Genomic DNA, 16,351 nt, shown 5'->3' with positions numbered 1-16,351 from the left:
CTCACGCCTTTGTCTGGCTTCCTCCCCTTCCCTGTCCTGCTCCCAGCACACTTGACCGTCTCAGTCTCTCTCCTTAATAAAGAACCTGCCACAAATCCTCGTCTGGGGAACCGGACCTTAAACACCCTCAAACCAGGCGGGCTCACCCTCCCTCCTTGGTGCTGCCTCTGCCCCATACAACTGAGAAAACCCTCCTCTTCCACTCCCTCCAGGGTGCATAAGAACCAAATTGTAAGTGCAAACACCCCCAAACCCGTAAAGTGCTCTACGAATGTGAATCACTTGTAGCAATCACTTTCAGATTTGGAGTTAGTGCTACCCTTCCATACAGGGATGCCCGGCAGCTCTCCCTGCCGCATTTTCATTTAGTCATCTGGCTCCCCAGCTACGGTGTAAGCTCCATGAAGGCAAACTCTCTGTCCTGTTCACTGCTGAAGCCTCAACATTTGATGGTGTCTGGCACGCAGGGCACGTGTAGCAACTACGTGCTAAATGGTGTTGCTGAACTCGAGGATGTTACCCTATTCTCAGCCCTTTAGGACATAAAGGGCCAAAAGCCATGTTAAGGACCATCTCGAGTGCCCTTGGCCCAGGGAGGATAAATGACTTGCATAAGTACAAAATAGCTTAGTGGCTGAGCCAGGATTCGATCCTTGATCTCTTACCTCCCAAGCTGACAACCATCCAAGACTCCACTTCCAGGTCCTCCTCTTTCCCAGATGGGCAGCAGAGAACATTGCAACCCCCTTCTCCTTCAGCCAAAATACTGGCATCTGGGCACTTCAACTTCATGATATGCTATCTACATATATAAAAGGCTAACAAGTAGAGTGTTCCCTCGGGAGTTCGACCGGGAGACCGTAAGTTTGATTGCTCACTATGACCTGTGCTGACCACCAGGGGCAGCATGGAATGAAGGAAGGTCCTGGCAGGCAGGTGGCAGCCGGGGAAGGAAGGCCCAAGCCAGCAGCCAGAAGGCCCCGATTGGCCCTGATCGCTGGCCAGGCCTAGGGACCCTACCTGTACACGAATTTCATACACTGGGCCTCTAGTCCTATTACAAAAATGGACTCGGCTTTTCCACATTTTAGTTTTATGTATATTGTCTTCATCTCCCCAACTGAACCTGAAGCTTCTCTGTGGCAAATATCTCGTCTACAGGACCTTGCCCAGGCTGAGCACAAACATCAGCAGGAGGAAGGAAGCAAACAAGGATGAAGAGTGCAGACAGTCAAGTCAGACAGGCCTGGCTCCAACTCCAGCTTTGCACCTACCACCTGTGCAACCTTCAGCAAAGTCACCAGACTTCTCTGCACCCTGCAGAATACTGTCAGAATGTCAATCGTCCCTGAGTCCCAGGATTCTTGAGAGGAATTGATGACATGATACATGCAATGCATGTAACCACTCAATAAGACTCAGTAAGTACAACCTTCAGTGAGTAATAACAGTAGTAACAGTGGCAGTAAAAACCGGCTCCATAAACATCACATAGCTTAAACAGGCAAAGATCAGAGACCTGGGTTCAGAAAACCCCCCACTTATTAATGTCTATTAAATAATTAAGATATTATATCAGGTGTCTCCTTTTCCCTATACAAGTAAGGTGTCCAAAGGGAGTTCCCGATGTCTCTCTTCACGGGAACAGAACAAAACCCTCCAGTTTGCTCTCGGGACCAGCTCCAGTCCCCCTTCTCCTGACTCCCGACACTCTACAAAACTTCCACTGGGTGTAGGCCATGTCCCAACCCCAGGAGAGTGGTGTGGGGCACTCAGCATTTCATAAAGGCCTCCCTCTGACCACCTCTTTACCTGGGCCTCTTTAGTTCATTCATCCATTCATTCAGTGAGTACACATTCATCAAATGCTGGACACTGTGGATCAAAAGCTAAGCCAGATGAGCCCCCTGCCAACTAGGAGCTCCCAGCCCCGAGAGTCCTCTGGCTTCTATCTCTTAATCAGAGACTACTTTTGAAAGCTTTCCTTCCTCCCAGGCAAGAGTAAGATGACTCTCTCACTATCAGCCCTGAAAGCAGGGGAACTGGAGTCAGACTGCCAGGGTTAGAATCCTGGCCCTGCCTCTTTCTTATTATGTAACCATGGGCAAAGCTCTTCCCCTCTCTGCCTCACCCACCTCACCTTAAGAATGAGGACAATAATACCTACCAATTAGACTCTTGTCAGAATGAAATGAAGACCAATGAAGTCTTTAGAACAGTGCTTGGCACACAGTAGTAACTATTCACTAACACTATTCTACAACTTACAAAAATATCCACTCTCAAGTCTAGAATGGCTGTTTGGCCATTAACACAACAAAGAGCTAAGCCAACAACTAAAGAAGTAAAATGTTCTGAAATATTGCTGTGTCACAGCTAGACTCTCCTTTTTTAGGCATGTGCCAAGCCAGCTGAAATTTCTGCCTCCAGGGAAAATGTAAAGAATCTCCAACCAGGGTAACTCAAGCTCAAAGAAAGCTCTAGCACAAAGAGCATCCTGAGAGCTCCGTTGGCAGGGAAGCACAGGAGGGTGCGACCTGCACAGAGGCTGACCCCAGACACCCCAGGAAGCAGCCCAAGGCCCAGCATCCAAGGTTACTGCAGGTTCTGGAACCAAGGGACAGTCAAACCAGAAGGCAGGAAAGAGCAAGAGAAACCCTGACAACTGGCAACATTTGAGATTGGAAATGGTGACACTGTGGTCTTGGGTAACATGTCACTGACAGCAAGACTCAGTCTGTGAGGCCTAGCCTGTATGGTTCAGTGGATAGAGCTTTGGCCTGTGGACTGAAGGGTCCCACGTTCGATTCCGGGCAAGGGCACATGCCTGGGTTGCGGGCAAGATCCCCAGTAGGTGGCGTGCAGGAGGCAGATCAATGATTCTCCTTGTTGATGTTTCTATCTCTCCCTTCCTCTCTGAAATCAATAAAAATATACCTTTTAAAAATAAATAAATAAAAGACTCAGTCTGTGGCCCAGAGTATGAAGGAGGGTCCAACTCTCAGGGGAGGTAGCTGCAACAGCCAGGCAGAATTTGCATTAAGAATGATCCTAGTAGAAAGCATAGCACTAAGCAGCTGAATCCAAACAGAAATACATTCAAATTACCTGAGCTAACATGGCAGGTACATGGGAGAAGGTATGCAGTGGAAAAAAGGGAAAAGGAATGATCAGACTCGGAGACCATAAGTCACTGGGTCTCAACCCCGGCATGCCAGAAATCACATCTACCGGCCACAGGACTCGATTTCGAGTTCCTCCAACGGTGGGGAAGTGGCACCTAAGATGCTACTTCTTTCAAGATCTGTTGACTCAGCTGTGGGCACCTCTGCAGAGCAAAAGCAGGGAAAATGATACAGCAGAGCCTGAAGGCACACCCAAAAACAAAACATCGCAAGAGGCAAGCATTCCAGGCTCAGTCAAGGACATAAGCGTCCGCATGTAAGTTTTAGTCTGCATGCTCCGCACTTTAAATAAGAGTAACCAACAGAAGGTTGATCAGGAATGGGGGGTGAAACAGGGGGGACAGTTCTATTTAGGGTTAAGTCTTTCCTGGGGAGGGTGAGTCACGGCAGCTGACCTCTGGGTATGTTTGCTGTTATCCATCGTGTTTTCTCTCAGCCATCAAATTCAGAGGACAAATGCCAAAGGCCTCTAGAGGGCCAGTCCCCAGATAATGACCTAGAGACTCACAGGACTCTGTCCCTACTTCACATCTCCAAGACCGAATCCATCCCCCAACACTCAGACTTTCCTCTTCCCAAGTCTCTGAACCGGAGCCAAATCTCAGGCCCACACCCCTCCCCACTCCAACATGGCCACACGATCTTGCCGTTTAAGGGCCACGCCAGTCTTCGGAGCCTCACTGCACCAAACTGCTCTAGGGCGGTGCCAAGGAAAGACCCAAAGCACTCCCAGCCCCAGAAAAAAAAAGACTTGAGGTCCCACATCAGGGCAAGAGCTTCTTCCCAGACCAGGGACGACTCCGGGACTCCCAGGCAAGGCAATAAAACTTAGGAGGCCCCTGCTGATTCCAATGTCTGAGACTCAGCTTTTTTCATCTACAGTGCAAGGAGGCAAAACAAGGTGACTCCCAGGGTCGCCTCCAACCCAGTACTGGGACTCCCGACTCGATGCAGGAGACCAGAGAAGTCCAACTTTTGTCCAGCTCGGGGAACCAGGTCACATTCCCTGCCGGGGAGGGGCCCCAGACTGGAAGAGCAGGAGTAGCCACAAGGCCACAGCCCTAACCAGAGAGGTGAGAGGGAGCAACCCAGGCTGCAGAGCCTGGGTCCAGCCTGGCTGGCCGCTGCCTGACTTTGTCAGTATTACATTCCTGAGTGTGAGAAAAGACACCAGATCCCCTGGGTCAGGAGAGATGAGTTTCTTCTCAAGCTAAAATCGGGGATGATTTCCTGTATGTGCGTGCATGTGTGTGGGGGTGGGGGTGGGAGAGCAGGGGGTGGGGTTCCCTTCCTTATTGACCTGCAGGTCAGTGCTGCCCATGAGAAATGAAGCCCTGAGGCTAATGCCATGTGCATTCCTCCCAGGCAGTGACAGGCAGCCAGCCACCCTTCTCCTTCCCCCGTGGCCTCTCACCTGGGGGTTGTCCATGTACCAGAGAAGGTAGTTGGCCTGGGTGTCCAGAATGAAGTACCTCCGCAGAAACTTGCCACTGTTCTCATTCTCCTCGATGTCCAGAAACCCACAGATTCGGTTCTGCCGATCCACATAAGGCATTCCTGGGCTCTGCTCACATCACCCTGCATGGCAGGAGGGAGGGAGGTGCTGGTTGAGAAGGAGGGTAAAGTGGGCCCTGCCTCGGGGCCTGCGGGAACCTCACTCTGGCCTGACTCACCTCTGCGAGAAGCTGGCCTGGCAATTTCTTGCATCAGCCTCTTTCCCCGGGGCACCAAATGTTTCCCCCAACCAGCCCCGGGAAACCTTTTACCAATTCCATTCGTAAGGAGTCATCAAAACCCAGTGACATGTATCACCTAACTTCCCTGCGGCTCTCTTATGTAGCGAGCAGAGTGTTAGGCAACTTTACATGCATAGAGGATACACGCCTAGACTTTGGGTCAAAGGCCGGGGTTCCGATTCCAGTTCTGGCCACTTACCGTGTGACCACAAACTATGTAATCTTTGTGCACCCCAGTTTCTGCATCTATAAAATGGGGATAATAACAGTACCTGCATCTCACATGTCAATTTTGGTGAAAATTAAGTGCTTGGTGCGTATTAAGTTCTTCATAAACACTAGGTATTATTATTACTCTTCACAAAAGCCTTGGAAAGTAGGTTATAACCCAGTTTTATACATAAAGAAACTACTTCAGAAAGGACTTAAGCTCCCATTCAAATGCCTGGATAAAACTTTGCCAGGAATTCAATCATAAGCCAGCCCCTCGGGATCCGTGAAGATACCAAAGAATTAACCTGAGGTTCCCGTGACGTCGTGGCAGGGCCACACGCTTCACTCACTTCACTGTGCTGTGACCTGGGGGCCACTTGTAACTGAAAGAAGGAGGGATCGGGAGAGAGCCCAACCCTGAACACTGTCACTGACTTCAGAAGAGGGTCCCCGTGTCGTGGGACGTGCCGCACCCTCAAGCCAGCCTCCCCTCTCCTTGTGATTTCCTGCCGACTCTCTGAAGAGCCATCGTCTCTCTGAAGAGCCACTGGAAAGGCCAGGAGCTCTGTTCTCCTCCCAAAGGAATGTGAGCAACTTCCCACAAGCAGTTACACCAAACCTGATGCACAGGGTCCCACAAGGATTAGAAAACACCATTTAGACTTTCAAGGACAGACACCGCTCACCCCTGGTCCTGCTTGGCTGCAACAAGCAAAGTCCACTCACACCCAAGGCCACCATGGTTTTCAGTCTACAACTAAGCCAAGCCGTAAGAAGGCCCACCTAAGGCCATGCCCTGCACCACGACATTGATCAGCAAGCAAGCTACCCAGACGCCACACCTATAGTCTTCCAGGCCCAGGGAGCAGGTCCCACCAGCAAGAAGACACATCGTAGGAGAGCAGAGAATTCTAAGGGTGGTGACTGGTAGGGCAGTCTGTTCTCTTCCACGCCCACAAGGGGCCTGGCGGTGTCGAAAGGTTGCCCCAAGGAAAAAAGTGCCCCCCACACACAAGGACACCAATGAACAGTGAATCCCTTGATTCTAGGTAAGGACGGGCCAGAACCCCAATGGGGACAGACGACTCAGTCAGAAAGGAGATCCCACGGCTACTTGCTGGGTACTGATGGGGGACAAAAGAATAAAGCAGGCAGGGAAACAGGGCAAAGGACGTAAACGGAGAAATAAAAGAGGAGGTGAGAAAGAATAAGAAGTGGAAAGAGGAGGATTAGAAAGATGGCAGCGGAGAAGGAAGAAGTGTGGGGCAGTGGCAGGGTGGGGTGGAGGGGAGAAACAGCCCTGCACTAAGGAGCATCGTGTCTGGCACAGGTACCTGCAGCCAGCGGCCCTGCTTCTCCGTGCCTTCCCGAGCAAAGCTTCCTCCCAGCTCCCGTTCCACAGCTGAGCAAGTGTGAGCACAGGAAAGGGAGAGACACGGATACAAGCCAAGAGTCAGGCACAAACGCCATGGGAGGAACTTGGAAGTCTTCTTGCAGACACTGGGTCAAAGATGGGAAGACAAGAGGCCTGGCAACGGGTGGGGAGGGAGCATGTCCCTGAGAGAGGATGCAGCTTGCCCCCTAGGAATGGGGAAAAACAGGAGTCCCCTGCAGAGAGGCTGGGCCAGCTCCCACTGAGAGTGTCTGGTCAGGATGAGGGAGCACACCCATCCCTCAGGAAAACTAGGCAAATCCCCTGATGCAGCCACAGACAGCGTTTCCAGGGGTTTCAGGACTTGCCGCTCGGGGAACATTTCTAAGAGAAAGCATAAAAATGCAACGGGATAACAAAGCCGACTGTGTGGGCCTAACTTCCTGCACAGCGCCCAGCTTCATGCCGGCTTTCAAATGCTCCCTTTTCAGCCACCAGGATTACCCAGTGCCCGTCTTTTTCTCAAGTCAGCGGCCAGAGAAGGCACTCTTTCCACAATCCTCCAACAGCCCGTGTGGTGCAGGGGGTTTTCCATCGGCATGGAGCCCTGGAAGGGAGAAGACCTGCATGTACCAAAAGGAAAGGTAATGAAAGGAAGCGTTCTGGTTACAACATCTCGTGACTGTGGTTCTCGCCCCAGAAAAAAAAAAAGAAGCTGTTCAGATGTCCTGAGAAGCCGCTGAGTCACAGAGCGCATCAAGAGTGTGGGAGGTGGGGAAGGATCAGCGGCAGGAGAACCAGCATCACAGGGACACGTGGCTGTAACCAGCCGACCCACACAGAAGTGACATCCTCAAAGCCGGGCACAGAACACAAACCTGGGGTCCTACCCCAACCCTCTGCCAGCTCACTCAGACCCCATTCGTACAGTCCTTGTCACAACAGCTGCTAAGATTGGGTACAGAGAGCCTGCTGCCCCCTCCCCGCCTCAGAGCTGTCACCATCATCTTCCTCCTCTTTCTCCCAGAGGGGCCCCTCTCATACAATCAACTCTGCCACCCCAGGTTCAGCCCAAACAACTGAGCAGGGAAGGGAGAAAGGAAAGAGCTAGCAACCGGATCTACAGAATGCACACACACACATACTGTCACCCCAAAATTCCCCTACCAAGACCAAGACAAAGCTTTGACATGTCCTTCCTAACTCACAACATTCCTCCAGTTATGTAGGTTAAGCCTGTTTTCTGACTCTCTAGAATCACTTGTTATCTTAAATGTCATTTTTAACTTCATTTCCCTGATGTAAAAATATTGGGTAGAGGGTGACATCGGGTAGGGGGACCCAGGAGTTGCCCCAGCCCCAGCATGCCCTAGGCCCCAGATGCTGACAGTGACTTTCTCCCCATCTCCTGGGGCAGTATGCAGAGTGTTCTCCCTGGCTTAAAGCACCAGATACCCCTCTCTCAGCCTCGCTGCTTCACCTCAGCTCTGACACCACAATGAAACCACCCAGCAAGTAGCTTCTTAGCCTTCACAATACATGGAAGACAAAGAGAACAGACATCTGTGCAGGAAGGGACCTTGGTCCGCCCCACTCACCCTCCCTATCCTTCCAAAGCATGCCAAACCTCCCTAGTGCTTTCCGTGCTTAGTGCAAAGACCACAATACAACAATGTCGTCATTTCAAAAAGATCACTCTAGCCAGCCATTTTCACTTCTGCATGCTTTTTCATGCCACTGTCTGCATAATCGGCCTTTTTAAAAATTTAAATTGTATCATAAACATGTCCCATGTTGCTACATAGTCTTTGTAACGGTTGTTTTTAATGGTTGGATGATATTACTGGACTGCATTTACTATAATTTACTTAACCATTTCTCCATGATTAGACAGTTAGATTATATTTAATTTTTCAGCTAGATTACATTCAATATTACAGTTAGATTACATTCAATAAATGATGCTGAAATTCGTATTTTCATGCTTTGTTTCTTCTTTTACAACGAAACAACATAAATTCCAAGCAATAATATGACTAATTCATAGCTTATGATTTTTTTACAATTCTTGAGACCTATTTCCTGCTTCATCTCCCTTTGTGGACTTTGTGAAATGCGAATCAAATGGATGTGTGCCTGCAATCAATACCAATCAATCTCTTTCTGTCTCTGTCTCTCTCTCATACACATACCCCAAACCAAACCAAAACATGGCCTCGCACAATGCAGATAACTAAATAATGTATTTTAAAGAAAAGTAAATTAGAAAAGAAGTAAAGTTTTATATGATCCAGATGTTTTCAGTATATAAGTTCCTAGGTATGTACTGCAAATGAAAATATATTAAATATTTAATTTATAGTGACAATGAAACTTTGGAGGAAAACAAAGTGAATTTGCATGAAGTTACCCATTGATCAGCAGCAGAAAATGGGTTAAATGTCAATTAAACCAAGATTCCTGGCCAACATGTGCTAGTTGAGCTGACAAAGCTCATGAAGAAAAAGAGAGTCAATGGCTGCCTACCTTACAGTGAGATCAGGGGCATTGGGAGGTTCCTCTGTCCAAAATATCCCCTCAATTGCCCATTTCAATGCCTCCGTTCCATCACTGGAGGAGATTCAAGCAAAGAATAAAACTGTCCCCTAGGAATTGAAGCAATTGGCATCTCTATCAGGCTCATAATTTGTAAGTGATATCTGGGACCAAGACCCTAAGAAATAGAACATACCCAGATGGAAGAGAGAGACAATAGAGGGAATGAAAGAGTAAGGAGAAGACTGCTACTTAAAACAAACGTTATCTACTTGAAAAATTCCCCTAAGATTCTTATACACCGGGGACAGGAGTAGGAACCTTTCTGGGAAGCAGTTTGGCAATATATAACAAGAGAGCTAAAAATGTTCACAGCTCTGACCCAGTAAATCTACTTCTAGGATTCTATCCAATGAAATGAACAAAGATGCAAATAAAGATTAAAATAAAAAGATAGCAACTGCAATAGATTTTGTAATAACAAAAAGTTGGAAATGCTCTGAATGTCTCCAACGATTAAGGAAAAATTAAATAAATTATGAGACATTCACATAAAGAAATGTTACACAATCATTTAAAAACTATGTTTTTAAGTCATTTCTAATGAATTAGGGAGAGCCATAAGATTTTTAAAGATATCATGTGATTTATAATATGATCTCAACCCTCTAAATATTATTTTTGTATTTCTATATTTGGATAGAAAAAGACTGACATGCAGACACCAAGATGTCAGCAGTTAGTATCTATGGTTTATGGTTGAATTTTACTTACTTTTATGTATTTTCTGTATTTCCCAAATTTTCTACATGGATGTGTGTTATTTTATTTAGTAGGAAGGAAGACTATTTAACTCCACACAAACCCTCAATCCCAGCATAGATGTTTTGAAGCTGAGAACAAATTTCTCCATTCTCCAGAGTCCATAAACAAGTAAAACCTTGCCTACATTATACCTCTCTTGGGACTTTTAAAAGCAATATCCCACCCATCACAACTGCTCAAGAGCCAGGTACCCACTCAGAGAGCTTTGGCACCCTCCATTCTAGCTGCGTGTCTTACTTCCTATTTCAACATCCTCTTAGAGAGGCTCATTCTTTCCTTGCAGGTTTGGTTCCTTACTCTCTGGTCTTCCTAAGAGGAGCCCCAGTCCTTGCAGCCAGCAATATTCACGCCCAAGTTGGTGCCTCTGTACCTCTATTGCTACAGGACCTGAGCCACGCAAGTCCAGCACTCCCGCAAAAGAAAAGGGAACCTAACAAGGACCCCCAGTGGAATTTTCCTTCTTCAGGCTTGGGAGAGAGGACTGACATTTTTTAAATAAATGGCTAGATAAAGAGGTGGATGAACAATTTTTTTTTAAAAGAAAAGTATAGCGCTACTAAGTCATGCAAGCAATGGTTTGCTGCATTGTACATCTTGATTTTTAAGATCAGTAATGCAGTTTGGAGATAAGGGAAAGAATAAAGTGAGGGAGAGTGCTCTGCCTGACCATGCTGACACTGCTGAGGTGTATAAAAATATGAGAAAGGCATAACAGAGATAGAGTCTTAAATGGCTTTGCCCCATTATGATATAATCTAACCTCCAGTTTTAAAAAAAAAGTTCAAAAAAATTTTTTAAATTTATTTGTTTTTTAAATTTGGAGATTTTTTTCTTTCATGTTACTCGGTGTTGGCAGGACAGGGAGTTTCAGCAATTTTAGTCCAGAAAACAGTCAGGAAGGCGGTTTTTGCCACGCAGTGGGGCATGCAGTAAGTACATCCCCTGTCGTATTGCCCGCTGATGGTGGGAGAAAGAGGGTGGGAGCTCCAGCGTCGGTGAGCAACAGGGATACCAACAGGAAATTGCTAAATTTCTACAGGAGAAAGTTTATCGGGAAATGACATCAGAGGTCTCAGCGAGGACTGTAATGCAGCAGACAGGAACTGGGGTGTGGAGGTTAAGAGCGGGCACTCAGCTGGGATATGCGGGGCCATGTGAGCAGAGGGCTCACCTCTGTTCAACTGCAGCACCCATGGGCGTGTATTGTGGAACCTCAACAACGCCCAGGGCCCCGTAAAAACCACAGAACAACAGCAAAACACAGGCTTAGCTATTTCAGAACACATCCCTGAGAATGGGCCAAAGATGATAACTTGGGAAGTGTGGGAGCATCTATCTCCTACGGTTACAATCTCGCTGCATTTTGAAAATGTCATCAGAGCGAACTCCAGTCTAGGGCAGGAGAGTAATGTGAGAGAGAAGGGAATGTACTGGGAACGTGTTCCCAACGGAAGTTCGGGGTGAGGAATGCAAACATCTACAGGAATGGGGAAGTTAAGAAAAGAAGCTCCTCGACACAGACAGCAGCCCAACCCCCACTCGACCCAAGAACTTTGAATGGAGGGCAAGAGACACTCAAGAAACTTTTAAGGGAAAAAACGCGGGGGAAACGGCAGGAGTCACTGACCACTGATACCACTGCAATAACGATGCTAAAAACAACAAACTATTTTAAACACTCATGACCTCTCTTTCAGCAACCTCATCTATGTTCAGAGAAAATGTGGTTGCTGGAGCCAGTAGGAAACAAAGGCCTGCCAGGGCTCAAGGCTCCAGAGAGCACCTCCACCAGAGAGGTCACCACGTAGGCGAGCTGCCACACCGGTTTTCTAAAAGCCTGTAAAGCCATAGCCAGTTGCTCAGTGGGTAGAGCAGGGGTCCTCAAACTTTTTAAACAGGGGGCCAGTTCACTGTCCCTCAGACCATTGGAGGGCCGGACTATAGTTTAAAAAAAAACTATGAACAAATTCCTATGCACACTGCACATATCTATTTTGAAGTAAAAAAACAAAATGGGAACAAATGCAATATTTGTATTTGCATGTGGCCCGCGGGCCATAGTTTGAGGACCCCTGGGGTAGAGCATTGGCCTACGAACTGAGGGTCCCGGGTATGATTCTGATCAAGAGTACATGCCAGGTTGCCAGCTAGGGGGCGTGCAGGAAGCAGCCGATCAATGATTCTCATCATTGATATTTCTATCTCTTTTTCCCTCTCCTTTCCTCTCTGAAATCAATAAAAATATTTTTTTTAAGTAAATAGCCTGTAAAAACGGAGATCCCCAACTTGCAGAATGGTCCAAGTTCCCCACTTAGAAGACTCAATGAATTCAGTTTCACGGTAGGGCTTCCCAGCAAGAACCACACAGGAGTCCCAGAGTTACAATCTTCATTTAAAGCTTGACAGTATGAGCCACTACAATGTGGGCAGTAGGAAAAGGAGAAAAAGAAAACATGGTAGTTTCTCCTCTCGACTAGCCTTTGGAAAGTGCCAGAGGAAAGTGTCAGTGCATCTGTCTAAAGTCACGTATGTGCTCACAACCCTGAATTTAGGGAGGGGCTGGGTGTGACCAGGAGGATGTGCAGGTGACTGATCAGCATGAGTGGGTTTGATGAAACTCTTGCAAGAAGGTGGCCGTGAAAAAGGGTGTGCTGATTTCAGTTACCCATTGATGTGGTAGAGCGAAGTGAGAGAGGCTGCGTTTTAGAGTCAGACTCTGATGAACTTTCTGGGCCTATTTCCTCATTTGCAAAATGGAGAGCATCACTGTGCCTACTTCAAAGGTCGCTTGTGGGGAATTAAGTGAAATAAATAATGTGTGAAAAGTGCTTACCAGGACGTCTGGTACAGAGTAAGCACTGGGCAACAGTTGTTGTTAAGATGTCTGTATGCAAGGAGTGCCTAACAAGTAGTATATGATTACCATGACTTCCGCAAAGCTGGCCAATGCAGGGCCAGGGCTGCAGGGCCACCACCACCACTCAAATATCAATAGGCAAATATCAGCAGAAAGGCCATGACACTGTTATCCCTCACAAAGAAAGGCATAAATTTTCTTTTCTCTGGCCTCTACTCAAGAACCATATTTTACCTCTCTAAAATTCTCCAAGAAGCCCTAACCGGTTTGGCTCAGTGGATAGAGCATCAGCCTGCGGACTCAAGGGTCCCAGGTTCGATTCCAGTCAAGGGCATGTACCTTGGTTGCGGGCACCTACCCAGTGGGGAGTGTGCAGGAGGCAGCTGATCGATGTTTCTCTCTCATCGATGTTTCTAACTCTCTATCCCTCTCCCTTCCTCTCTGTTAAAAAAAAAAAAAAAAAAAAAAAAATCAATAAAATGTATTTTAAAATAAATAAATAAATAAAATTCTCCAAGAGGTTAGAAAAAAAATCCAAGAGATCCAAAGACTCTATCTTGGCCAGCTTTCCCTGAAAGTTAACAGAACCCAGCAGAGCCTATGGGGTTCCAGGGAAGGGGTGCTGGAGCTGCCTCCTGCTCCGCCCAAGGGAGGATCACAATAGCAGAGAGCCACTCTGCAAGTGGATGGCCAAATACGAGTCCTAGCTGATAGCACAGCAAGTACTAGCCTTTGCACTTTAACTGCAGTGTTTCCCAAGAGCTAATGGACAAGCAGACTTGGCTTCCCACCCTCTTTATCTCAGCTGGCCGACCTCTATAGGCAGAAAAGCACATCACAGGCCCAAAGCTGAAAGCCTTTTGCCCAGTGTCAGGAGCTCCTGCACCAGCAGAGCTGGGACCTCCGGGGAGAGAGAGCCCAATCCAGTCTCTAGTCCTCTGCAAGTCACTTTAATCGCTGGAGGTCAGGGCAGAGAAGGGGCTTTCAGAAAGAAGATAAGTTATAAAGCCCGAAAGATTGGCTGTGCTTAACAAGCAGCAGAGGCCAGAGGAGGGGAGAAGAGAGTAGCACAAGATTTGGAATAAAGGTCAATTCCAAGTCCCACTTCACTAAGCACAGGCCCCCTCAGCACGGGAAGGAAGGACCCCATCCCTCCCACCGCTCCGCTGCCCTATCTCCCCTCCCTGTCCAATTCCCAGGCTTAATGATGGGCTTATATTGGGCAGGGCTAGGATTCTTTTCTCCCCATAGGCTGTCAAACCATAATATTTGCTCTGCTTCCTTCCCTTCCAAAGCCTAACAGATTAGATTGCCGGAGTGCCATCCAGCTCACTAAGACAGACGGAAAACTGAAAGCAAGGCAGCCCAAACTGCTCATGGTGGGAAGAGACCGAGCAACCCAATGTTCCAGCACCCAGATCCTCTTTTCCAAGCTCGAGGACTAGATCAGCCAGAAGAAATAGTGCCCCAGCAGTTCCAGTGAGTCGGAAGGTATTTACTGCACTGTGGCCCACAGCAAGATCTAATTTGAGGCGCTCCAGCCTTTTAACAGGGGCATCGCCCACCTGCCCCAGGAAGAAGACAGGGAGTCAATGAAGGGCCAACTGGATATGCACAATAAAGACCCTGCTCCTGCTGCTTGGGTCTTCCTGGACTTCCAGCACCTCAACAACACCCTGCAAGCCTGCAGGGGGCTGCTCGGGAGGACCTGGCAATTCGGGCTGACGCATCTCCCTTCCCACTTTTGCAGAATCTCTCCAGGGGTAGGCACCACCCAAAACCTGCATGTCTTCGGGGTTTATTTTAAACCTGGTGAAATACTGAGCTAAATATGGCTCGACTTTACTGCAATGACATGATGGGATTCGTAGGCCCTAACTTCCTTCTACAGAAGACAGAAGAAAACACCAACAAAGGAAAAGAAGGCTTTGCAAACTCTCCACCACAGAGTAGGTGGTTTCCAAGTCAATATCTAAGTGATTACCCACCTCTGAAGTGAGCAAGGCTCCCATCATCAGCCAACTAGAGCTCCACCAGGTGTGTCACACGTTGTAAAAAGGGGGGCTTACAAAGAGGGCGGAGGACTAGTTAAGTGTAAAGGCAACATCCAGAGTAAACCAGCTTGGTGGGTTGATTTTCCACAGGCTGGAGGCACCCCCACACTGCTCTTTTTCCTTCCATTTGGACAGATGCACATAATCCATGTGCTTGCCGTCATTCATTCATTCATTCATTCAACAAACATTTACTCAGCATCTAGTAGATGTCATACCCTGGGCTGGCCACGGAGTCTAGACTACAAGCTAGACTTTCACTATGACAGGAGTCACCTACCTTCAAGTGAAGGAGGTTAATATCTGAAATGATGACAGTGCTTTTTAAAAGCCTCCTCTGGTTTCTCAAAGCACGCTGGGTCTCTATTTGAGCACACAGCTTTGTGTTCTAGGAATCTGTTTGGCTTCCTAGACTGGAAGCTCCCTAAAAGCCAGAGGCTGCTTTCTGTTCGTCACTGCCTTTCATGTCCTTGTTATCCAATAATAGATGTCAACTGAATCCAAATAAAATGGAAAACAAACATTTCTATTCTTTCAACCTCTTCGGCTTTGCTGTTTCTGAAGGCTTTGCCACCAAACAAAGAAAAATGATGAAGCTTCAGAAAGGAAACCGGCCTAGTCAGATATATTAAGAACAACATGAGTACGGTTTTGGAACTTCAGCCCAAGTGCAACCACCACTCAGTGGGCTCGAGGGGCCTCCAAGAGCCACAGCTGGCATCCTGGCAGAATGTGTTCCCCACCCTCATCTCTGCTGTTTACTCTCCTCAGAAAGCCCCAGTTGGAGTCCTAAAGAAAGAAAGAAGGGGGGGCGGGATTCAAAGGGGAAGACACAGCTTGAACCCACAGTCATCAAGAAGGGAGGAAACTTTAAGCCCAAAGGCTGGGGAGGTGGGGGGGGGGGGGGGGGGCTGGGCTGGGCTGGGGGAGGAGAAGTGTAAGACTCAAGTGGAGGACATGCCTGGACACCTTTCCTTCCTACAAGGCCTCCTTTTTTCCTTTCCTCTTTTTTTTTTAACTTGATGAAATAACAGTCTTCAGAACTGGAGAGCTGCAGCAGAAAAGGGAAGCGAGTAAGGTGAGGAAGAAGTTAGAGAAAGAGAGACGAGAGAGAGAGAGAGAGAGAGAGAGAGAATCTCCCCTCAAAGCTCTTTCCCAACCTGGCACCGAATCTGCCTTTGAGGACAGTTTTCCTCCAAGTCACCCCCTAGCCTGGGGTCCCAAAAGGCCGGGGCCCGGGCTGGACCCGCGGGAACGGAAGGGATCGCCCCACGGAAGCACGCTAGGCCTGTCCTGGAATAAGGTGACAGGGAAAGAGAGAGACGAGTCTCCACGGCCCCATCCGTGCCCAAGGGACTTGCCTGGACGGTCTCTGCTCTCCTGCCCTGCCCGCAGCTCGGGCAGTTGTGGCGGGGCCGCTGCCCCAGCGCCAGAACCCGCAACGAAGTTCCGCCGCTGCAAACGTGAGAACAGGCAGCTCAGCACAACGCCGCCCCCACCCTCCCGCGGCCCCACCCCCGCAGCCCGACCCCGGACGGCGGCGACCTTGGGCACCCCGGACGCTCCGGAGACGG

The 16,351-nt window shown here is 48.3% G+C and overlaps 1 protein-coding gene across 3 annotated transcripts in view; it reads right to left on the bottom strand.

The window, feature by feature from the left end:
• PLEKHA2 (pleckstrin homology domain containing A2) overlaps positions 1 to 16,351 on the bottom strand; it is a 72,348-nt gene that overhangs the window by 41,357 nt on the left and 14,640 nt on the right. For 2 of the 3 annotated variants that reach the window (XM_070408438.1, XM_070408436.1), the window contains exon 2: positions 4,600 to 4,763. In XM_070408438.1, the coding sequence (XP_070264539.1) occupies positions 4,600 to 4,740 (141 nt within the window). In that variant the 5' untranslated portion in view covers positions 4,741 to 4,763. Of the gene's footprint in view, positions 1 to 4,599; positions 4,764 to 16,138; positions 16,228 to 16,351 lie in introns of those variants that run through there. The other variant, XM_070408437.1, reaches the window with a different exon arrangement.

This window comes from Myotis yumanensis, unplaced genomic scaffold, assembly GCF_028538775.1.
Source record: "Myotis yumanensis isolate MYYU_CA2020_CCGP unplaced genomic scaffold, mMyoYum1.0.hap1 SCAF_3, whole genome shotgun sequence".
Taxonomy (NCBI): Eukaryota; Metazoa; Chordata; class Mammalia; order Chiroptera; family Vespertilionidae; genus Myotis; species Myotis yumanensis.
The sequence above is the reverse complement of the archived record's forward strand: the minus strand, read 5'-3'. Positions and strand labels throughout refer to the sequence as shown.